Source organism: Anoplophora glabripennis, unplaced genomic scaffold (assembly GCF_000390285.2).
Source record: "Anoplophora glabripennis isolate ALB-LARVAE unplaced genomic scaffold, Agla_2.0 scaffold61, whole genome shotgun sequence".
Classification (NCBI taxonomy): domain Eukaryota; kingdom Metazoa; phylum Arthropoda; class Insecta; order Coleoptera; family Cerambycidae; genus Anoplophora; species Anoplophora glabripennis.
Genome location: NW_019416237.1, coordinates 45,454 through 71,953, shown reverse-complemented (window position 1 = coordinate 71,953; position 26,500 = coordinate 45,454). Strand labels below are relative to the sequence as shown.

The 26,500-nt window shown below is 31.6% G+C and overlaps 1 protein-coding gene across 1 annotated transcript; it reads right to left on the bottom strand.

The window, feature by feature from the left end:
- Window positions 1-2,498: 2,498 nt before the first annotated feature.
- On the bottom strand, window positions 2,499-26,500 carry LOC108917702. Its single transcript, XM_023455683.1, has 6 exons — window positions 26,285-26,500; window positions 12,709-12,891; window positions 9,219-9,921; window positions 8,309-9,162; window positions 7,840-7,984; window positions 2,499-2,697 (listed from the first exon to the last, which is right to left on the bottom strand). Exons 1-6 carry the CDS (start codon window positions 26,468-26,470, stop codon window positions 2,564-2,566), a joined length of 2,205 nt encoding a protein of 734 aa, XP_023311451.1. The 5' UTR covers window positions 26,471-26,500; the 3' UTR covers window positions 2,499-2,563.

Here is a 26,500-nt window from a genome sequence, read left to right as displayed (position 1 = left end):
ATTATAAAAAATGCCCTGTATAAAATATCGATATTACCTAATATAGGAGTCTTTGCCTAACATTTGCCTATAACTCTGTCAAATATTTTTGCTCCAAGTGTTAGTACTTGAAAGTTAATACAACTTCTTCGAAGTAATGGTTTTTTCCAAAATTCGAAGAATTTTCTACATAACTTGGCAACCCCGCACTAAAATGTTAAACTGTTTATATTGCCACATATAGAATTTTCTCAGAAATCCATGTTTAAAAATATACAGGGTGTTCCATTTAAAACATGTAATATTTGGCGTGTCCTGTTTTTACTCATCGCCCTGTGTTTAAAATTAATTTTGTCCTTTAGGTTTTTTGATTCTGTATTACTTTTATATATACTTTTTTCTGTATTATAAATAACAAGGGAGTTATTTTACTTTCTCAAACTAATGGCCCACCCTGTATAAATGTAAGTTGATAGACAACATACCAAAAAAATATAATAAAACCTCCCTCAAAGGGCTGGAAACCACCTACAGACTAAGGTCCCATTTACCCCATTAGTCACATATTTTTCTAATCAATATTTTTGCCAGAATTTTGTTACCGCGTGTTGAGGTCGCTGATTACGAATCTGAATACTGAATCTGAAAATTCCCGAATAAAAGATGGCGGAACCGATGTGGCGAATGTAAAAATCGGAAAGCCATTCAAAATTTAAAATTATAATCTTCAATGAAGAGCAATATTTAGCGAAACTGCGATTTGAGAAATAAAATTGTTTGTTAGTGAAAAAATTGCATTTGTAATTAAAAATGCTTGGTTTATTAAATATTACTACAGAAAAATAATTGAATTTCACTCTTAAATGCAACGAGACTTGACACCCGGAGGTTTTTCGGGTCGCTGATTCCTAATCTGGCGTCGTCGAGTACCACCCGCCTCCCAGACACCTGGTGCACCGGAACCTGGACATGGATGTCATCTACGGGAGTTTTCCTGTAAAATTCACGTAAACGAGCCGAAAATCGCATCAGGGGTTTTCGGGTCGCTCTTCTCGAAATCATCTTATAATATGACGCATGCACGACTGTGGACCCCCAGGCCGGGGCCCTCGAAAAACTATCCGGGCTCTATACGTCAGTTGATGATGAAAATTATATTTAATAGAATATTTTCAAATTAAAGTTAATAATTGATTAAATTAGGATAAAATGGAGTTAGATTATATTTGAGTTAAATTAAATTGAAGTTAAGTGTAGGCTAGAAATGGCAATTGATTTGGAAATAAATGATTTTGATTTGATTTTGAAACAACACTTGCATACATTGTGACATTCATTCAATTTATTCTCTCTATTTTCATCTTGTACACTTTAAATGAGATCAACAATTCCAAACAAGTTATTGCAGTATTAACGGCAGTCTGAAATATATTGAAAATTCACTGTTTATTGATTTTTCTGGCGATGACGCCGATTTCAAGGTCCAGGTTCCGGTGCATCAGGTGTCCGGGGGGTGGTCGCCGATGCCAGAATCGAGAAGAGCGCCCCGAAAGAACCCCTAATGCAATTTTCGGCTCGTTTACGCGAATTTTACAGGAAAAGTCCCGGTGATGACGTCCATGTCCAGGTTACGGTGCACCAGGTGTCCGGGGGGTTCTCGCTGACGCCAGATTAGGAATCAGCGACCCGAAAAACCCCCGGGTGTCAAGTCTCGTTGCATTTAAGTGTGAAATTCAGGAGAAGCCTCGAAGATGACGTTCATCATCAATCCTAAGCTCTAGGTCGGCGATGGACCAATTTGAAGGTCATATTTGGGATCAGCGACCTCGAAAACTCCCAGAACCCTGATTTGAGTAAATTCCAGGCATTATTAACAGAGTTATGAATTTTTTCTAAGTGACTTTAAAAAATGCATTTTTCCGGATGCATTTTGCACTGTACAAATGCCGAAAAACATAACAAAGTTGATACATTTTTTCCACATAATTTTAGAAACCGAATGCAAAAAACCCCATCTTGATACGACTTGATCGAAAAATTTCGAAGGTTCAGTGCTTTATTTCCTCGACTAACTGCAAAATGTATGTATAATATATATTTTGTTTTTGGAAAGCTCTTCTGACAGTCAATTCAGTTGTCTTTATGGTATACCTATTTGTCAATAACGTTTTAAAAATCCATAACCTTCATTCGTACACTTTTGTTTGTATCTCGAACAATAGCGGAGGAAGATTTTCGTAACACCACCCTATGCATATATCGCACATTTCAATTATAGTTAACATTTCGGAACATTAATCTTTTCTTGTTCTCAAAACTTATAACGACGTTCCTCTCCCAAACATTAACTGAAAAAAAATCATTATACGTATTGATTTGGAAAAATATTAATTTTTCGAAATGTTAATTATAATTATTGATATGTGTATTTTTGTACCTACTAAATACTTATTTTGGTTAACACAGCTAAGTGTACTCCGACTGTCAAAAAGTAAATTTTTTACAGTAATAACACTTCATTACAAAAAATACTTTATTAATATGTACAAATGTAGTATAGCTTAGAACGTATCCTAGTCTAGACTTAACTAATTCTGGAATTAAGGGGGTTGACGATCTTGCCTGCCATGAGGGTGACGTGGATGTCTGAGTCGATGACGAAGTACAGAAAAGGATGGTCAGCCTTGAAGTGCACCGGGTCATACCGGTGTAAGTTTCCTGTGAAAGAGGGTAACATTTAATTGTTTCCTTGACTGAATGACTGAAACGTTGGCATTTATTTTTAGATTATTTGCCAGAGATGCTTGCTTAAACTTAATGAGACGTTTTGTAATTCGACAGTCTTGCTTAGTGTTTAACCTGAACAATATCTGCAATTATCAGACAATTATTCACCGGAAGAAGCGAGGCATTTCTTTCATTTTAATTGTTTCGCAACGCGTTTGAGGGCGTTCTGTTTTTTTTAAGGTTAATTGCGTCAACATTAGTAATTAAACGGTTAACCTATTTTTATTACGTACAAATGTTTTGATTTACGGGGAGAGAATATTTTGTCACCTTAAATTACAAAATTGCTTTGTTTGTTCTCGTATAAGAGAACATATGCTGTGTTCGATTTCAGGTCTCATCTCATTCGTAACTTTTTTATTTAATGACTGATTCCGGCGACCTCTTCATTTTATAATTCAAAGCTATGGCTAACCGACATTTTTTAAGGTAAAAATTACTTATTACTTCAAAACACAAATGTAGGAATTTTTTACTTTTCAGTTGAGGTTAAAAAACACTATACTGGTACTGTAGAGAATAAATACTTCAAAAAATTTTGTATAAAAATCCATTGGCATTTTTACCCTCAAAAAAGTATTTAATAATAACGTTCTTTTAGCACTTTAGTCATAAATTTGAATAATAATATCTGATAAAATAAGGTTGTTGAAATCAGTTAATAAATAAATAATGTTATGGAAAAAGATGCTTCTAAATGAAGTTAACCGACTAAATTTTTAAAACAAAAACCTACAGAATGAAACTTTTTTCAATTATTTATAAAGTGTATTTTTCTGATAATTTACATATTTTTTTTTATATTTTTCGGCGTGGTCAGTCAAAATTACTCGCCGAATGGCTTTGAAAATTTTTATTGTAAAATGGACCATTTACAATTTAATGTGAAAAAAGTGACGAAATCGACAAACTTTCGGAATTTTTTCTCGAAAATTACTGAACAGTTTAATTCTAAAAAAAGCATAATAATCGGCAAATCTTCTACTCAATATATATTTTTTTGGTATAGGTCAATTATTTTATTCAAGGTCTAAAGCGAGTAAAAATTGGTCTACAAATGAAATTGTAACTCTAGATCCATTGACACGTGGATGGAAAATCGAAAATGGTTGTTTGCATTTTAATTATTTCGAAAGAGAAACTGCGTTAAATATGCTTCAAAATATTTATGTTCATGTAGTGGAAAATGTTCTACGAAAAATTGTAACTGTTTGTCATCGAACTTGGAATGCTGTGCAGTCTGTGACTGCTCAGATGAATGTCAGAATGTTCCATCCAAAATTGATGATGAAACGCTTATTTCAACTCAAGAACTTGTCGAAAATAACGAAAAACTTATTATTTAAAAATTAAATAAAAAAGAAATTAATATACTTTTATTGCTCTTAATATTTTTGTAAAATAAAAATAAAATAATTATCCTATACAATAAATTATCCAATAACTTTTTTATTTTTCGAGACGGCTAGGTCAATCATTATTATTAGGTTAATTTTACGATTTAAAAAGTTTAATTAGTTTAGTTTTGGTATAACTTTCAAGTCAATTTTAGCCATTTATAAAATCAAAAATATTTAAATTTTACTAATTACTTGCAAATACCTTACTCCGGCTACAAAACCAAACAAAATGATCTTTTGAACATTTGTACTGTTAACATATATCGATTAAAAAATATCATAATAATGTTTATTCTAAATATAATCTAATCCAAGATATTGTAAAAAGAAAATTTAAATTTGAAGTGTTATCATAATTTTCTTTAAAATACTTTTTTTTACTCGCTTTAGACCTTCAATAAAATGATTGACCCATACCAAAAAAATATATCTTAAAGTAGAAAATCTGCCGATTATTATGCTTTTTTTAGAATTAAAATCTGTTTAGTAGTTTTTGAGAAAAAAATTTCGAAAGTTTGTCGATTTCGTCACTTTTTTCACATGAAATTGTAAATATCTCGGAAACAAAGCATTTTCCGAATTTTTGTCAAACAAAAAGTGTTTATTTTGGTCCATTTTACAATAAACATTTTCAACGCCATTCGGTGAGTAATTTTTTTTTACAACTTTTTTGTTTATAACAATTGATTGATCACGCCGAAAAATATAAAAAAATACGTAAATTATCAGAAAAATACACTATAAAATTAAAAAAGTTTCATGCTGTAGGTTTTTGTTTTAAAAATGTAGTCGGTTCATGCCTTTTTTTAGGGATGAACCGCTAGCCTGTTAGTCTTTAAGTCAAATACCACAAGTACCTAAAAAATTTGGTAATCATAAAATATACGTCTTTTTTTGTTTAAAGATATTCTGCAGTAACTGTGTAGGCCATTTTTTGGCCAAAAATAAGTTTGTATGGACATACGTCCGCAAACTTTTTAAGATACAGGGTGATACAGCTTAACTATTTTTTTTTAGCCACTCATTAAATTTGTTTTATATGTTTTATGGTAGATGGAAGACGGACTTGAGTTTTACTTGGTTGTGGTTCCTTGTGTGGTTACTTGTTATTGTGATTCCAAAAAAAGTATCGCTCTGTAGATTATACACGACAATTAGCAGAGTGGTACATATGCACAGCCACTCGATTAGATATTTTTAATTCGGTCACACTAGCAGAGGGCGACCTGCAATTTTATAAATACTAAAGTCCCTAGATTGACCAACTATAGTAACAAATGTCAGTTTGTGTTTGAAGTTTATAAATATTCCACTGCATATTTTTTCTATTTCGCAGCTATTTATATCAAAAGATTATCAATATTTAATCGCCTCTTCTTTTTAAGATTACAATTTTGGATTAATAAAACCACCAAGCATTTTATCACAATTTTAAAGACCTCGCGTGGTGTTCTCAAAATTGTTAAATCCCTTCCTATTTCACACACCGACCTTACACCCACAATTAAATACGGCATACAGGAAAGTTTTTTTTAAATAAACACTTCCACACAACCACTTATACTCGGAATACCATTCATTTCGAAATTTCCCCTTTTTTCCATATCGAGCGTATAAGGCACAGGTCTCTCACAATTTAAAAAATCCTTTTTGTCCTCAATTTTCCATCTGGAAAATGGCGTTTCCAATAAAATACATAGTGGATCATACATAGGAAACATTTCTACAATTATTATTATACAAAACAAATATTAAGTAAAAACCGTGATAATCGTGCACTGGGCGACGCGTATCGTATAAACTGTCAAAGGCAGGCGATGGGCGATGCTGCTTCAATTTCTGCATCACTCGTTCCCCCACGCCGTAGTTTAATCCCGTGTTGGCCGCTTCGTGGCCATAACAACCGCCGTAAATAACGCTACAAAGAGAAGCAGAATACAGACTGATTTCGATCCGCGTCACTTGCTTATACTAGATATACGTTGTACGGTACGAGGTTGATGTTCGCGCTCAACGAAGGCAATGTTTTTTTAGAAGGCGTTCACCGCGCAACTATTCTGTTTATTTCTGCGTATTAAACAAAACAAACAAAATACATTTTCAATATAGAATTATACCTAAATTATAAAATTTATACAAAATTAAAAATAATTTTAAATTGCACAACCAAACGGAAATTTTAGGTGAAGCGGTGCGTCACTTGCGTCACCTGACGAGTCGCCACTGAACTACTTTGAGAAAATAGTACCACAACTGAAGCTTGCATGTTTTCAATTGTTCTTAAATAATTAATTAAACACTGTGTTAGAGGTCTTTTAATATCTCATGAGCCGCGAAATGCGCGAAAGGCGTGGCGTATCCCCATAATTCTTCTAATAAGCACGTTGTGAAAACATTAACTCAGAACTAGACCATGTGCATCATTACAAGTAGACATGAACTAAGGCGCTCAGGCATCAATAAAGTCAACTGGCGAACGTTCGTTATATANGCATGTTTTCAATTGTTCTTAAATAATTAATTAAACACTGTGTTACTGGAAAAAAGTTTATTTTATTTGTTTATTTCAACGAGATTTCTTTAAAATTTGTCCCAACATCACTGTTACACCTGTGTCTCGAAATGAAACTTCCATTCCTTCTAAATTAACTTTAGTCGCTGATGGTAGAATGACAAGAAAATTACTGTATAATTAGTTAAATGTTTGTCATCACTTGTCAATGTCGGATTTTTTTCCGAACCTTCTACAGTTAAATTGGAAAATGACAAGTTGAGTTAAACCAATAATCATAAGCTTGAATGAACACATAATGTATATACATTTCAGAAGAAACACTATCAATGAGAAAAAATATGCATTTTGTTTTAGACTTAATATTAATTTTTTTAAAATGGATCTCGAGTATTGACCTCTTGCGCCGATGATCGTTCGTGTATTAATGACATTTTATGTGTATAAAGAAATATAGCGATCGCATATTTTGCTACAAGCAATTGATTATCGACTTCCAAGAAGCAACTCTTCTTATTTTGAATTTATTCACTGCATTTCTTTTAAACCTGTTTGTCCATTTATGTTTGTTTGGAACTTTCCGCACACTTCTTATGAGGTTGATGAAATTTAATCGCCAGCTGTGATTTAAAAAGGCAAATCTTTAAATAAATATAAAAATGTGATGAAGTGCTTTTTTTATAAAAGCTATTAGAATAACGCTAAAACAATGTACCGTAATGTGGGTAAAATTATTTCTGGTCTTCCCAGTTAAATAACTAAATAATTAAAACACTTTTTTGTAATCTGCTCGTAAAAAATTAACCGTCTAAAGGATATTATCATCAAGCAGAATTGATTGAAGAACTTAATGTTGCAAAATGTACAAGGTCAATAACACTGCTAGACATTCCAAGTGCCAATAGGTGAAACCGTGGTTTCAGAAGATAGTCATCGGCTAGCCTTTCAATGTTATTCACCACAACTGATTAAATATTAATACCTTTACGATGCCTGAATTATAAAAGCAAAGACAAACGAACCATCAATTAGGGGTAATAAACTGAAATTTATTGTCGCGTTTAACAACATGTCAGCGGTTTTATTAGATTTTTTCAGTGTTTTATAGTGTATAACATTTTCACTCTGAGTTTGTTTACGAAAAATTATGCAGATACTTACTATGATCTGGAATAGCATTTGGGTCTACATAATTTCTTATATTTACGGTAATGGCTTGCTCAATATTGGTTACGTATATTCCCCTTTGATTTGTCATCGGCGAAAAATCTGCTTGTCTTGGTTCGAAAACTTTTCTTATGCCCAACTGCAATCATAAAAAATATAAATGCAGCAAACAGAAATAATGACATGAACATATGTTAATAAGAAACAACATGTTTTAACTTGTCACGATGGAATCGTAACTAAAATAAATAAATCTGATCAATCTAAATGATTTCGGTTTTATGGTGGTAAACTACTGAACTACTGCTTATCGTTATATATAATTTTTTTATTACTATAAATAGTATTCAGGCAAAAAACTAAAACTGTGGGGGAGTGAAGTTTGCTTAAATAATTTACGCTTCCTTTAGACGATCAGCTACTTAGTATGTTTTAATAATATTTCCATAAATGTAAAACTTACCTTTTGAAAACTGGGAGTCAGAGTGACATAACCCTTCAGATTGAAGCTAGGTATCGTGGCAATAACATGCCTGTACTTCAGATTTGCGATGATATATTTTAAGCTTCCATTTAAACGCAAATCGCATATCAGCTTATCGATGCCAGTGTCATCCACTGGTAGTAGCAACAAAAGGTAGTATTTGGTGCTGTCCAAGGGAAAACTTAAAGCCAAAGCGTTCAAATGCGGCTCATAATGAAAGGGAAGTATAGTGTTGTACTTCATAAAATTAATGTTGTATTCCCTGTATTTACCGTAAATAAGAAAACTTGGTTGTTCGTCTGGAACGTAGGGCTCAGGATTATGAAAATTGAACTGATCATCGTAGTACCTTGCTAGTAAGTAGTCGACTACGGATCGACTGTTCCTTTTAAACTCAAAATTTGAATTTCTTATGTTAAGTTGCACCACATTGGTTTGGTTAATTCTAGACGCACCAGATCGTACCTTTCGCTTGGAAATGCCACCGAATCCAACATCATCTACAGAGGCATCAGTACTGTCAATTTCATTATCTTTATTATCCTTTTCAGTGCTGGTGTCAGTTGGAGTAGTATTAACTGTAGTTGAGTCTGTAGCAAAAAGTGTAGTCGTATCAGTAACAACAGGTTGAGTGGTAGTGCTCTCTGTAAAAAGGGTGCTTACAGAATCTTCAATTATAGTTGTGGTTGGCGTGAAAACATCTGTATTAGTAACAGGTTCTGTTGTTGTTGTAGAGGTTAAGTCAGGGATAGTACTGCCAATAGTTGTCTCCGAAGAGAGTGAACTGCTACTCTGCGTTGATGTCAGTAATGTTGTTGGTAAATGAGTGGTATCTAAAAAAGTAAAGTTTGTGAAAATATGACTATGAAGAACTTACGAATGCTTGTACCTGCTTCCGTTGATTCCACAGTGCTTGAACTCGTTGGTAATTCAGAAGAAGGTAAAACCTCCGGTATATTTGCCACCTCAGTTGTAGAAGTTCCTTCCGTAGTACTAATTGATAGTGTAATATCTCTTTCAGAAGTACTGTCTTGTGTGGTTGTCAACAAACTAGTTACAGAACTTGGAGTTGTACTTCCTTCAGTTATTGGAGTGGTCACTTTTTCAGTAGTGGGCTCAATTGCGATTGTAGTTACTTGTACAGTTGTTACCTCTGTTGTTTTTGCTTCAGTAGTTAGTGGTAGTGCAGTAGTTGTACTTTGTTCAATTGATAATGTTGTTTCCTCTATAGTCCTTATAGTAGTTGTCTCTGGCAGTGTTGTAGCTTTCTCAGTAGATACTACTAATGTCGTCGTTTCTGAAGGTACCGTAGATGCTGTAATGGCTTTTGTTGTCATCTCCATAACATCGTTTCTTCCTATTTCTGTTGTGACCTGTGATTCAGTCGTGACCTGTGATTCTATCGTGGTGATTTCTCCAGTCGTTGTCTCTGGTACCTCTGATGTTTCTGGTTGAGGATACAAGGCGTTATTGAATGTAGCAGTATCATATCCGTAAAACCTTAAAATGTCTTCATATTCTGGTCTTAGTGTAACATTTTCGTGATTCAAAGTCAGACCAGCTAGGAAGCCTTCTTTTGGTATGAAGTAGCTCTAAAATTAAGATCAGATCAATACATATCAGAATAACTTAGTTATCACTAAATCAATTGAATCGGTGAATATAATGTCTTTGTTTCATTTGTAGATAATATACAAGTATATTCATGAAGGTACCTCTAATAAGTGCATTGTATCATATATGATACGCCCAAGACACAATGCCATGAATTTAAATGAAGCAGAGTTGACTGTAGTCATCACCATGAAGGTCACATTTATACGAGTACTATTAGTGCATCGCACACTAGTAAAACTTACATTTCCGTGCAAAAATGAGGTTGATCTATATGAAACATAGAAATATATTTCTATCTATATTTTAATGCCTGCGGATGAATTAATTTTGTTTAGTAAAAAGGAAGGTATAATATAGTATAGGGCGATTAATATATCTTTATATTAACATATTCCGTTTTTAATATGAACTAATGTAGAACTATAATACCAAAGAAAACATCACATTTCAAATCACAAAAGAATGAATATAACTATTTTCATAATACGTATAAGTATTTAGTTAAAAAATTGTAGTTACTTAATCTTCCTTTAAGGAATACAGCATATTTAAGCCCGCTATTGATCTTATAAGTTGTATTACCAAATGGATTACATTCAGTTCCTTTTGATATTAATTAAGGGCAATCGTACAAAGATTGTATTTTCATTTACATCGATGTTTTATAAAAATAAAGCTGTATGTCTTGCCCCAAATGCAATTCCAATAGGTGGGTATAATTCATTTAAAAATTCTATGATACAATAGGCCATTTAATTATTACTTTCTGGTAGAGTACCCCATTAACCATCCTTTAAGTTATCAAGGAGACCCATTATTGTGTTACATTGTTAAAGAAATGATTCACTTGAAAAATTAACAATGTTTCACACTTTGTTTTACAAAAATTGTCGGGTAATATTTAATCTCTTTTCCTCTACCAACATTTTAATTAATTTTTATAGCATCATCAGTTGCACACAAATTTTGTGAATTTGGTAAAATAATGATTAACATTGTGTAAATAACATTTAATTTTAAAAGAAAACGCATATCTTGAAAACAACTAGGTATATTATATATTAAATTATTTTTTAATACTTTTTGCAAACGTTAAAATTTTATTCCAATATTTAGTTATTTGGTATTGTCCCAGTACTCTAAAGAAAAGGAGATCTAGGTACGAGGACTGTTCAGAAAATAACCGAACTTTATTTTTATAAACTTTATTATTGATTTTATACATTATTGGTTCTTGCCTCCTTCAAAGTACTCCCCTCCCCTAATCACACACTTTTCCCAGCGGTGTTTCTATTTCCTGAAGCACTCGTGGATAATTCATTTGAAATGGCCTTTAAAGTCTGTGTACTTCCAGTACTGATTTTAATTTTGAAAATAAAAAAAATAAATAGCAAAGAGCCAGCTCTGGTGAGTAAGAAGGAAGAGAGAGGACAGCAATCTGATTTTTGGGACAAAACTGACGAATTGACAAAGCTGAGTGTGCGGGAGCATTGTCGTGGTACAAGAATTGTATTTGTTTTAAAACGCCTTGATAGTGCACATTTTACCGTTTCACCTTTAAAATGCACAATTCCATTAAAGTTGAAAAAAAAAACAGTGAACACTTTGACATTGGATGGAGACTGACGTATTTTCTTGGGGAGTGGAGACGCTATGCATATCCATTGTGATTCAGTGTCGTCTCCCGTTATGATTTTTTGAATGAATGTTTCATCGTCATTGGATTGTTCAAGGAGTTGCTGACAAAAGTGCACACGATTTTCTTTTTGTTGCTCGGTCATCAAACGAGGAACAGATTTTGCTCGGATCATCTTCAATTGACTGACGACCACTTTTAAATCGTGAAAACCATTCGTAACATTGCGTACGATCCAGAGTATCGTCTCCGTAAGCTTGTTTTAAAAGTTGAAACGTTTCCGTGAAAGTTTTCTCCAGTTTCACGCAAAATTTTCCGTTGCATCGCAAAAATTTGCACATTTCAAAAATCGTCTCTAACGCTTAAATACGTTACACTCAAAAAATATCACGAAGGCTAAATGAGATATCAACAATCCAAGAATATGTAGTTTCAGAGGCGGGAATGCGTAACGCAATGCTGCCAACCATCTATAACTAAATATCTCCATTAGCGCGTAATTAAAAACGTTCTGTTATTTTCTGTACAGAACCCGTATATCAGTCGAACATAGTAATATTTGTTGTTATTGTTTTTAATAAAAACATACTCATGCAACAATGAAGGGTGCCTGTAGGTACGTGTAAATACAATGAATGGAAAACATATACGAAATTGCTTCGTTTGGACGCAAGAGGGCCTCAATATTGCAGAAAATGTTTTGAATTATTTAAATAACTAGAAACACAATAGATTTTGATTATTTTGGGGTGTGAGTTGACACATTTTGGTATTATACAGAGTAGTTTTTAAAACATATAGCTGCTAGAAAATTAATGTGGTGTAAAAATATCCGTCCACAATTTTTTTCAGTTCACACAACCATAACAAATATTTTATATTTTATAGTTGGCAGCTGACACCATTTGGAAGTTTTTTTTGTCGCTTGTATAATTTTTATGAAATGAGATATAAAAAAATACATATAAGGCATATTAGAGTTATTTAAAAAATTATAACATGTTTCAGGAACTGTAGGACAAATGAAGCGATTTCGGATATAGTGAATCAGCCTCAATCGGCCTATTTTGAGTTCAGGAATCTTCCATCGTACACGTACTTACGGGAGACCTTGTAGATGTAATACCTTCAAATGCCTGTGAATATCCCTCAGACCTACACGAATGACGGAAATATCGTTTGGTATGTGGGTGGCTTGTTGAATTTCGTAAACAGAGTCTCCTTCAAGTCCTTCTCCAAGCGCTATAATAACGCTAACTGCCCCATAAGGCGATATGGCTATATTATTTTCGTTGTATTCATTATGTATCTGAAAAAAAATATTATAGTCAATTTCTAAACAGGGTGTACCATTGAAAACTTTGCACCCGGCTTATTTTGAACTACGTTCCAAAATATTAAAATTGCCGCGACACGTCCATTTTGTTTTCGAGGGGGACACATTTTAGCGTTAAATACAGACTCGCCAGAACAAACCCCTTCGCGGGGGCGCATTCAACTTTAGAATCTTATATGGCACTCTAGGTCGAGTGACACCTCATTCCAAAGTGTTTTTAATTATGGCTGTCATCATGTAATTTTTTTCGATTTTAGTTCATCTGTTGTTGAAAAAAAAAATAATTATGCTTAGAAATAAAAAACAATTTTGTTTTGTATTAATCATTTAATTAATTGTTCAAAATGCCAAAGGGAAAACTATAAAAAGTTTCAATTTATTTTCACTGGAAAAACTGTTTATAAATAAAAGGCATTTTGAATAATGAAAAAAAATTGGTCATAATCATTTAATTAATTGTTCAAAATGTCCGCATCCCACTTCCATGCAATAATAAAAACGTTAAGAATTTCGGGGGTAATTAAGTGGCATTCTTCAATGATACGCCGCCTGAGTTCTTCTAGAGACTGCTGCTGAGTGGTATAAATTTTAGACTTTAAATGTCCCCATAAAAAGAAATCGAGTGGTGTCAGATCAGGTGATCTGGGTGGCCACTAAATGGGTCCGCGGCGACCTATCGATTGATTTGGAAAATTTTCATTTAAAAACTGTCGAACTGCAACTGTAAAATGTGGAGGTGCGCCATCTTGTTGCAACCAAACATTGTCTTCTAAAATTGTCATCATTTTCCATAGTTTCAACAATCATTGGATAAATGTAGTTACTCAAAAGCTCAAGGTACATATCCCCATTAAGATTTCCTGGCAGAAAATATGGTACAATAATCTTATTTCTGAGCCCTTTCTGCCCACACATTAAGTTTTTCAGAATGTTGAGTGTGTTCCTCTCTAAATAATGTCGGATTGGTGTTACTCCAATAACGGCAGTTATGATGATTAACCAAGTCATTCAGATAAAAAGATATTGAATATAAAACATTTTGATCGTTTGCCATTTGCTAAAATGTGTCCCCCTCGAAAACAAAATGGACGTGTCGCGGCAATTTTAATATTTTGGAACGTAGTTCAAAATAAGCCGGGTGCAAAGTTTTCAGTGGTACGCCCTGTATAATTTCCGACACGAGCTAGAAGCGATAAAAATAAACACAAATATTCCGTTCCTTGGCGTCCCTCTTATCACGTACGGGCGTATAATCCAAGAAATGGATATACACATACGCCTCTACGTGATAATAGGGACGTTAGAATTATATCCTGCACCCACTAGTACTCATGAGTTTACCATTTTTCAATTTCACTTTTTGTAGGTACATAAAGAGAAAAAAGCTAGAAGCTTTAAGAAATTCTGATGATCGATGTCGATAATACCAGAAATTCAAATTTAAATATAATTTAAAAAATATAAAAAACTGTAAGGTTTATAAAATTTATTTTTTTTTATTGATCTATGAAAGTTACAAGAAATTTAATAGCATCAATTATTATTATTGTACAATTTTTTGTAATATAACCAACTTTGTATCTCTTATTATCTTTCTCAAGCTCTAATGCGAGCACCTTTAAGTAAATTAGAAGTACTTTATTTTTTTAAATAAAACACCTGATATTTGTGTAAGTTTTTGGACTCCTCTATTTTTTCTGATTATAGAATTCGAGGAAGACCCCTGCGCCACTTTCTTGGAATTAACCGCATTCGACACCCGAGGTAGGAAGAAATTTCAAGGTACGCCCCTGCCACGGTAAAGTTTCAATAACAGAACTTTATTGGCTTATTATTTTCTTGAAATTCTATCTCAACAAATATCGTACGGATTCATATAATATATATATTTACTTTGAAAGTTTATACGGTATTTGAATTATTTAAATATTTATTGCATTGTAATTATAAACAGTTACATTATATCAACGCCGATTCATTAAAAAAATCCAGTATTTAAACATTGTTTATATTTCGCAAAAGGCCCATATTTACGCAATTTACTCTTAGTTGACTAAAAAACTAAATGTATGAATCTTCTGCGTTTATTTCGACAAGTTCATCGTTGTCATACAGTTAGAGAAGGTACGAATACGATGAATTTGAAGTAAACTTAAAATTTACAACCATCAGTGAAAAAAATATCAGTGATAGATAGAAAAAGGAACCAATGTATCTGTTCTAGGCAGATCTTAAAATCCGACGTTTTATAAAACTTCTCGGTGTTTTTACAAGGATTCTCAAATCTTCAACATAGTATTTTTATATTACATTTATTCATGTGTTCATGTGAAATTTGTATGGCATTTCTAAATAGTCATACAGTCAGTGGCGGCTATTGACTTCCATACCTGGGAGGGCGGAATGGGTACAAAGTATTGAAAAAAAAATCAATCAGTTTTATTTTATGTACTATTTAAATTTAGGGTAAATCAATTTAAACTTTTACAGTTTTTGAAAAAACACAAGAAACAATGTGCAAGTAATTAAATTTTACACCATACCTAAACAAATTACGTTTATTACGAAAAAAAGCGGTGAATAGCTATTATTTGGTTACGGTCGTCGGACTAAATAGAGCCCGAATTGCACAGTAACTATACGCTACTCTCACTCCATCTTTCAGTGCTGGGCGACAGTAACCATGACCGCCGCTGTAAACACTTTACAGAGGTAGAGGCGAAGTACAAGGAAGTAATGTATTCAGTGTTTTGCAAACGAATTTTGCAAGTCGAGTTAAGCCGCCACATACAGTATATAGTTTGACACACTATTGTGCCTTGAAGGGAAAAAACTATTAGCAAATTTATGAGACAATTCTTTAAAAAATTTCCTTCGTATCCTCAAAGTCTCAAAGATGTTACTACTTTCTTAATTTTATGTACATGGTTTTTAATTTTTAACAAAATTTAAAAGCATCCCAGTTTTTTAAATATCCAAGGAAGGGTATTGTAAAAACTCGAGACTTCTAGACTAAAATTTTACTGATTTTTTTTGTTCCGTTATTGGATTATAAATGTAATATATTTGGAGTTACTTTAAATTACGAAATAGGTATGAGAACACCAGAAATGGTATTGTTTTCTGAATGTTTCTACTGAGTGTTTGAATTTTGGGAAACAGCCAAAATCCTATACTGAGGAAGATATCTTTTAGCCAAAAGTAATTGCTGCATTATAGGTTTCAGAAAGGTTAGGCTGCTGTAATATTAAAAATATTTTGCTAAAGGAGTCAATTAGTGGTTATTAGTGGTTACTGTTTGTTTATTGTTGCGAATCCATCTTCTTATTACGGTAACTATTATACAATTTTTAATTTTAACTTTTTAAATATAAACAAAAATTATAAGCCAAAGTTTATCTTTATCTTTATCTTTATCTTTATCTTTATCTTTATCTTTATCTTTATCTTTATCTTTATCTTTATCTTTATCTTTATCTTTATCTTTATCGTTATCTTTATCTTTATCTTTATCTTTATCTTTATCTTTATCTTTATCTTTATCTTTATCTTTTACATAAGGTGTGCAACACACAGCTAACGCTTTGTTGGTTATTATTATATTACTGACATAATATAATACGTTATTTGTATGAAGGACGGACAAGGCATCCTTCTTGTTGCAAAGTTGGACACAACATAGTACCTCGCGCGTTTGTATGTCAACTATGATTACTAAGCGCTAAAAAAGGTAAATTATTTTTAATCATTAACAGATAAGCCTGAACTAAAGTTAAATACCTGTTGCAATAAGTTATCTAGTAATCTTTAATCGAAGAAATGTTACAAATGTTTACAATTACAATTTAAAGTAGTAAAATCGTGTTACAAAATAATTTTGAATAAGCTTTGCATATGATATTGTAACACTAATAAAAGAAATAGCTGTTATAATACAGATTATCCTGACAAATCTTTCTTATAGGCCAATTTCCCTCAGTGTAAGGTTATAATATCAAGTACGACTTCACAATTCAGAAAACTCAACAATACGTCCATAATTCAGTCACAGTATTCGAAAATGCAAAAATTGCATATGAAATATGAAAACCTTGATGTCCCGATTTGAATTCAATGGATTTAATTAATTATTATCACTTATTAATCACTTTCTGGATTAATTATGAGAATCACAGTCATATGAAATGAAGTACCGTTTTTTTTAAACAATTTCTTAACAATGTATCTTATACTCTATATTTAAAAAAATCTGTATACTTTGCTTGTGGGTCACCTTTATGTCGTTCAAAAAATTGAATAACCTGTAAATAAAAGTTAAAAAATCAAGTACATATTTAAGAGTTTTGGGCGAGTGGGAATTTTTTTTGAAGAACGTTTTTTCGCAAATAAAAAAGTTTTTTTTATTTTATAATTCACGCGACATAGCGATAGGTATCACGCCAGTGTGAACGTGAACCATACATTTTCGTGTGTTTTACAGCTATTAAAAAATATTCAAATATGCGCAGCGGTCTCAACGGTTCAATGGGTAGTTTATTAGGTGCAACTAAACCTAATAACGCAAACAAAGCCATTTGTTCTACATACAGAGTTAGTGTATAACTAAGTGTCTGATGTTTATTGGACGCTGAGCCGTGCTTACCGGAATCAAAATTTGGATCGTGTCCGAATCCTCTATTATTATAAAATTATGGCGAATAGTGTGAAATCGGATGATCACTTTCCCCCGTGGTAGGTATCTGGCTAATTTTACCGTTATCAAAAATTGCAGATTGGATATAAACCATCATTATTATAGTATTCATAACTAATTGGTAGATATTTTCACTCTGAATATACATCTATAGGATTTAAAAAAACGGATAATTGTCGATTTTTACAGATAACTTTATATCATAAAAAGATGCAGGAACTATAAAATGCGTCTTGTTTGCACTATTTAGATTAAACTTTTGAAACGGTATAATCATTTACGTAATATTGTTACAATGACATGGTTCAACAAATTCGCATATTAACAATAAAAATGCATAAGTTGTAACGCATATAGAAGTTTATTCAATATTAGTATGGGAAGTATAGGATTATGCTTTTCATATTGAACAGAGTCAGACACTGTTCAATTCATATGTTTATTAAACAGATAATTGTAGAGGAGAAATAGCAGGCAGGTTTAAAAATATAAACATTATTAACATTAGGTACTACCAGTATTTCTGTACGGCTTTTTAAAATTCCTAGTAAATAGAGAAAATATAGTTTTTTATTATAAAAATCAAATTTATTGACATTACAAAAATCCTTAATTATAAAAGGTAATAGCATTGTGTTTATATATTATTTGAAATTAGGGTTTTAGTTTTCAAAAAATTGTGTACGAAAGCTTTTTTTTGCACTGGGTACTTATAATACAACATCATGTACAACGATTTTACTTTATATACCTCGTTGGTTTACATAAGGGTTACATACATGCATATTTTCACCCTGATAAAGTGCCAAGTTTATAATAAATTGGTTTACTTACATATGTGTGCTATTTTGTTCCATGTGACATTATTAAAATAGTTTCCTCTACCCTGCACTAATATGTAAGCAGTTAAATAGTTTCTAAATATCCAAACAAAGATGAATGGTTACATAATATGATGGTTATCACAACATGAATTGTCTTATAAAGGATTTTCATTTAGGTAGGTATCATATGAAATTTATGTAGTTTTCATTTAATGGTAATAATATTTTTAACCCTGTACTTACCAAAAGTGTAAAATTTAAATATTCCTAACCTTATTCTTAATATAAACACTTATTACAACTAACAAGAAAATATGTGGTAGCAGTATTTTTAACAAAAATTAGTCACACCGCCTATTTTTGAATGATTAAAATTTTGGGGGACCTCACAGATGTATAAAATTTGTCTAAATAAATCTTAATAATATAGAACTATATTATTTAAAAATTACAGTCCTTCAAATACAGCTCTTTTCGGTCTTAATAAAATGTGACATCTTTGAATTTAATGGTCATTATTTTTTCTTTATTCGTCAACAGATAACATGTCTTCTTACAGGAGAAAATCAAAAGAATTTAACAAAAACTGCTCTCAAAATAAAAAAAAATAATAATAACTGATTGTGGTCAATTTGGTATAATTAATTTTAATAATTTTATAGTTGAGGTTAACTGAAGGTTTCTTATTAGTCAACGAAAAGGCAAAACATTTATTAAAAAGCGGTTTATTAAGGACTGTCCAACTGTGCATGTTGATTATAATATCCTATTACAGTTTTTGGCAATGCGTATCTTACTGGTACAGACAATATATCTAGCTTATCGCCATAGCTATTTTGTCTGTGTTACTGGTAAATAAAATTTCATGTGATTGGCCAGACACAACAAAAAACATGTTCATAACAATTATAAGTAGTAAAGGTCCCAGGTTTGAACTTTGCGGTACTCCGCATAGAGACTTGTATTTCTGAAGTATGGATACATTATGACCAATAAAAAACAAAATAATGTACACAATGTACCAAGATTAATGGAACACAGAGCAAGAGTCGTGACGACAATATAATACTGTAACCTGAGGGATTATTTTTTTATTTATCTATATATCGTTATGAGCAGTATCATAACGAATCTGGATTTCAAAAGAGTTTACTATTCAATTCTCGAAAGGGAGTTTATAATTATCATTATACTTTAATTAATACGTGGGACCTTAGAAATGTTGTACGTTCAGAGAATGAATACCACAGAGACTTACCGTATGTCGCTTATGTATAAGGTAATCCAGTGGTTGGTTGTATAGGGTGACACTTAAGTTGGATGAACAAGAAAGAAACACCAAAACTTCCAGGAAGGGTTTTAATAACAATAAAAACAGAAGAAACAAACAAAATAACGACACAATGGGCTCGAACAACATTATTAATTAATTTATTGACACGCGACAGAACGTACCGTGATTCAGGGAATGCGCGATCCATAGCAAAATTTAGAATGACTTTATCCATTATTAAATTAACCCGAGACTCTAAAACTAAGTAGACTGCCTAATGTGAAACCCAAGGAAGAACTGCCTATTTTTTCGGAGATCTCTCCTGAATTCGACACCTCGCTTCTACATGCCCATTTCTTGGATCCAGACGTTTCTGTTCTTATCTTGCTGGCGGGAACCCTGAATATCGGGACGCTTTGGCATAACTATGCCATGTTAATCGTTATCTAATTGACTGATTTTTAAAATTGTCAAAATAATTTTGAGACTAAACTTACAAACAACCCTATACCTTCCTCTTGTGACTCCGCATAGCAATACGGGACGGATTAGTCACTCTCATTTAATATATTTTTATAGCTTGGAAAATCCGCCTAAAAATCAGCTATTTGACCTATTATTATTTTCCTGACAACATTCTAACAACTTATTTAAATATCTTGGAATTCCTACGTGTTCTTTCGAATGCATTTCGCGCGTTATTAGAAATATCGATTTTCCTATTTATACCAGATGCTCAACACATGGCCCCGACAGTCTCAGTGAACTTGTTAAAAAATATTGCTAAATTTCTCCGAAGGACGACGCTCAACCTACTTGAGAGCCCTTAACTTTCGATAATTAGTGTTGACTGAAATATTTTACTTTTTGGCCCATCCGTTCCGAGAACTAACAAATAAATTACTCGTCCAGGCTTTTATTACAATACGATGTCGCCAAACATTTGTCTAAAACTTATTTCTGGATCTTCTGTTGCACGAAATATCTCCCCCTTGTTCTGGAGTAATGTTTTTTGGACGACCAACATCTCTTATTTTAGGATAATATGACCCAGTTTCTCATAAACGGTCATAATGATTTTTTAGATGTTTAGGTATGTTTCTGAATACCTTGTGACGCATGACGTCCATTAAAATTTTCTTTTGCATAAATGTATACCATATCTCGTATTTCTTCATTGCGAAATAAATTAGAGGTATATTTCAGACAATATTGTTAAAGTTTTACACATAAATTTGACATAAGTTGGGTAGGTAAGTGTCAATAGTCGGTACATTTTATTTCAAAATAACCAAAGCTAACTATGATAGTTTCACGTAAGTACACAAACTTTCCTCTTGGAAGTTAATTTCGAAACACCCTGTATAGATACCTATATCCAGCCTGTATACATATCGTTTATGAACTGGTACGACATAAGTTTCTCAGTAAATATCACATTTCAAATGTAAATCATAATTAATCAATATTTTGACTTCACTAATAGATAGACTCGACCCAACACAATTATCCTTGCGATAATACGATAAAGGATTCAATAATTTTCGGCCTACGTATATTGACAGGTAGCTCAACTAAAAATAGACGTACAATTTGTAGTAAGTATAAGCTGCACGCAAATACCTTGGACAATGTAAATCCAAAACGCTCAATAATTAACATGGCATCCAATACAATAACAAAAAAAGTTGTATGCGTACAATAGTTCACTTTTTTTAATGGACATATTATGTATTTAAATTTTGTGTAACATTGGCGCATTCGCCATATTTTGAAATGGTGCTACTGAAAACTGTTAACATTTTTCCGGAAACATTAACTATTTTTCTTATTTTTGTAGTCGATCTGTTCCCAGAAAAGAACATTTAAGTCGTTTATAATTTATAAAATGTTTTTGTATGTACTATTAATGAGAAAAATATAGCAACAATATCCTTGTAGATCTATTAAAGTAAATTATGGAGTTCCAGGTACTCTAAACATTGTCAATTGTAACATTGTATAAATTATTCTATTTCCTAAATTTAAAGCGTTTAATTAAAATAATGGTTTAAGGTTTGTAACCTGCAACAATATAATTTTCACTTCTAAAATTACTAGTATTTTGCAAGATAATTATAATGCATAATCGCATTATATTATTAATATCTGTGACCTCTATAATATCCGGACTACTGTTTTTTATTGTAAAGTTGTAAAGTTAGATGTACGTACATTCAAATTGTTGAACACTTACAGTAGTTTATTAAACAATTACGAATTTTATATGATTTAAAAACTGGAAAACATGGTTATCAGCGACAGCTTATGAAAATTAATGTAGTTATAGTTTGATAATGAAATGTGGGACCCATACTATTTTTTAGAGGATGTTTCTGGTCCCAAAATCGAAATAGAGGACCTTTTTGAGGAAAAAATTTCTAAGGAAATTTGCAAAACACAAAATCAAAACGGGGTGGCCGACTTTGAAACTTTGGATAGGTATATGTACATCCCCATATATTTACATAATTTTCTTTCTTGACCAACTGATAAATACAAACAGGTATTTTTTTATTTTCCACATTATTTTTTCTTAAAATTACATTGGCATTAAGAACTAAAAATGCAACTTTTTTGTTCCTTGAATTTTTGTCATATCTTGCTTAATTCGTGGAGAAAAAAAAATCACTTTATTGCATGTCCCTGGGACAGCACAATAAAAAATAAAAATACCAAACATTCAAAAACTGGGGTGTACCTGTTATTTTTTCCATATCAATAGTCTATTCAAGTCTTAGAAATTGTTATAAAAATTAATGCTAGCTTAAAAAGAAATTTGTGTTTTATTAATTATTAAAAATGTTTTTTTGTTGTCCAAAAAAACAAGTGGAGCACATTTTTTTTGTCAAAAATATTTGTTAAGGCGCCCTCGGGACGCCACTGGACTTAATAATTTTAATTTAGTTTGAGCTAAATTAGCCCTTTTCTACTATAAATAACAATGTCAAATGTCAACAAAATCGGGTAAAGGATTGTTAAGATTTTTACGAAAAAACGATTTATTAAAAAGGTTTGACAACCTTGAAAACAAAGTATTACCGGACCTATGTTTATATAAACTTTTCATCTTAGAATCACTCAAAGACTCGCCCCTTCAAGTTTGGCCAAGTATTTAAATAACATATAAATCCCTGTATAATCCATTCTTTAAAAATATTATATTAGCTTTTTATACATAGAAGATTTAANAAATGTTCATATTAACATGGGTCCACAAACACCTATATATATATATATATAGCATTTTGATATTATTTTTATTGATGAGTGTATTTACCAACGTTTGTTAAAGCTACAAATACCTACATATTAGTTCGAATAGATTGATTATATCTGTCGCAAAATTCGCACAAGGTCAACTAGAAATCATAAATGAGGAGTACGAGTATAATAAATAAATAGCCACTATAAAAATTGCTAATATCGTTTGTCATTAATTCAATTTCTCCGCAATGAAGAGAAAAATGTTGAAAAATAAAAAGTTACTGCCAAATCACCCTAATGTTATTTTTGGTAGAAAGTTATAGCTATGACTGACTACAAAAGTTAATAAATTTTTCAAAATTCTTAAGGGGTTCTTTTTTATAATCGCATAATTAATACAAGAAAATTCATACAAATCAAATTAATTACTGTAACACTATTGACATCATATTTTTTCATGTACCTATAATGTTTACATTTCACGAATGTGTCTGTGGTTACAATTTTCGAGATCGTTGCTACGTCATCGATTTTGGATTCTTAACATTTCGAGACATATCGCTCCCTTCTTCAGAGGAATCTTTTAGGACTCGGAGTTTCTTGCAAGAAATAGTTCTATCATTGACAGATGACAAAACAAGTCAGATAGAACTAAAGACTGTAAAGTCATAACATACTCATATATAATTAATTTTAAATTTTATTGAACAGTAAATTAATAAAAGAAATGCTAATTTTACAAAATCATTTTTGAAAATTAATAAAATAATTTTTGTATGCACATTTTTACAAAAATGCCCCATGTTCGTTATAAAGTTAAATATGGTACGGTCCTGTACCAGTAAAATTGATTAATATTTTAACTTAACATTTTCAATTTTAAATAAAAAAAATGTATATATTTTTACACCTGACGAGATATCCCACAATTAAAATGAACTATATACCTATACAAGATAAAGTGACAAACTAGTAATAATAATGACTGTAATTACGTTTAACACAACACATTACGATTAGTTATATGGAATGTTTATCATAATAAACTTGTAGAATGTGTAATATTCTTACTGCGTTGAACATGAGATATATCTTCATCTTAATTGTATTTCTGATTCATGAAGAAACTCTCATTTAACTAATTAAATATTCTAAGGTTACAAACTCAACAAGCATACAGGAAAGTGTTTTGTATAAACTAGTAATTTAGTAGTTAAAAATTAGTCGCACATTCATACTTTATTAGCATCTTTTCTGGCGGAAAAATTTAGTGATCAGGAAGATTTCTTACACTGATAAAAATTCTCTTCTTGATTTAAAATTTGATAAAATATAAAATAACGCCAAGAGCGAACTTAATTTTAATTGCCAATTTTTATTCTTTATAGCTATTTGTACTTGTAAATGATCGAGAATACTTGAAACAGAGGTTTTTATTTTTTTGTTGGTAGATATTCACTAAATGCAGGAATTTTATTTACAGCAAAAATAAATACGGGTTGACATTTGGATTTCTATTTTTATCAGTTATTGGTTAAATGTTATAAAATTTTGGTAATTTTTGGAGTACATATTCGAATTTCATCAAACCACCCTTTCATTAAATTTGTATTTTTATTAAACTTTTTTATTCTTTTTGGTTATAATTCAACACAACAACATTTAGAGGCCTATGTCCTATTGTAGGCGTTTGACGCAAATCATTAAAATAGTTTAATAAACGTGCAAATTTAGCGAAAGAATGAAATTTAATTATATTGGAATGATTAGAAATTCATAAAACTTGAGTTTTCTCTAAATCTCTACAAAAAAAAGGTGCAAAAAAAAACAAAAACTTCGTCCAGTGTCTAACTATCCCTATATTTCAGATAAAAATTTAGTCTACATTTATCTTTCCCACCCCAAAAACCCGCTCATAGATTCCAAAATTCTTCCTGTATGATTTCATTAGAATATCTTAAAAACCATCCACTATTATTCAATATTATAATTAATTCCAACATATTTTTTTTTGTAGGTCAGTAATTTATTTTTTTAGGAAATGGAAATGTACCTACTAAAGAAACTTAGTCTAAATCGGTTTAGATTCGTTCAAAGATTCAAGCTACCCTTGAAGTATGGCTCTTTCTGGACACCCTGTATAAATAATTATTGTTGAATGTCATGACCTGTACGTAATGATCATGATAATAATAATTCAATCATATTGTCCATAAATCATATATCAAATTAAATATTTACATACGTGGTTTTCTTTTCATAAACTGTATCTTTTTTCATTAATTCTTGTACAATGCCTTTGTCAACTTTATATGTACAGGCATTGTAGTGTTTCATTCACACAAAATAATTAAAAGTATTAAAGTTAGACAAGCTTTTACTTTTACTTTTTTATCAAGCTTGTTCAATTCTCGACCTATTTTTTGTTATCTAATTAGTAACAAAAGTTTATGGTAAAGGAATCTATCCGACCCTAAATTTTTCACATTTATTGAAAATATTCGCAACGGAAAATACTTACATGACAAAACAACTAACAATATTTGTAATATAAGAACTTTAAGTATCTAACTAAACAATTATCTCCATTTCAATTAACCAATTTCCTTTTTTTATGCATTTTCCAAATTTTTATTACTTTTCTTCTTTCTTGCTTAGTAATTTCGCCACATATCTGCGTAACTTTATTCTCTATAATACTCTCTAAAACGAAGCTTATCCATATAAATGATAGTTATCAGTGCTCCAAGTATGGAGATAATTATTTAATTATTTAATGTTTCTTCTTTTGCCATATATTACTTGATAAGAATATTTTCAGTAAATGTGAAAATAATAAGAGCATGTAGGTTCCTGCAGTAATCTGTTTTAACGGCTAGACCGTATCTTGGGCACTTTGAAATATTTTTTTCTAAATTTTGTAAAAACAAGAATTCCCATGGATGTTAAATTAGAACATAGAAAAAAAATTGCTAATATATTTTTTAAAGTCCATCTTTTTTTTTATTTTAGAACCGAACGCCTATAACTAAAATCAATTTTGGTTATATAAAATTAATCGATTTGCAAGTATTTCGTACTAAAATGTCGAATTGTTTAAATTTAAAATATGAAAACAGGATGGCTTCATGAATATATGAAACACTGACTCCAATTTTTTATTTTTTCCCCCATTAAATTCAGGCTCCGGCTTCATAAACCTCTATAACGACAAACTAGCACAAATCCCCCAATTAGAGCATAATTAATCATATTTCCCTCAAAAGTGTTGCCGGCTAATGACCGGACATCATCATCTCCGCAGAACATAATTAAAATAAACGGACTCACCGCTAACAACTTCAACCCCACGTTGTTAATGATGTCGACCATGACGTCCCGGGGAATCACCGGTTTTTTGGCGGGATGGGGGTACGTATGGAAGTTGTACCCGTTCCACGATTTACCGTGCCTGTAGATGTGCCCATCAAACCCCATCACGTGCAGGAAGAGACACCACCATGGTACCAGCGTCATGGTTCCTGACACTGCCGCGGTTGAGCTAGA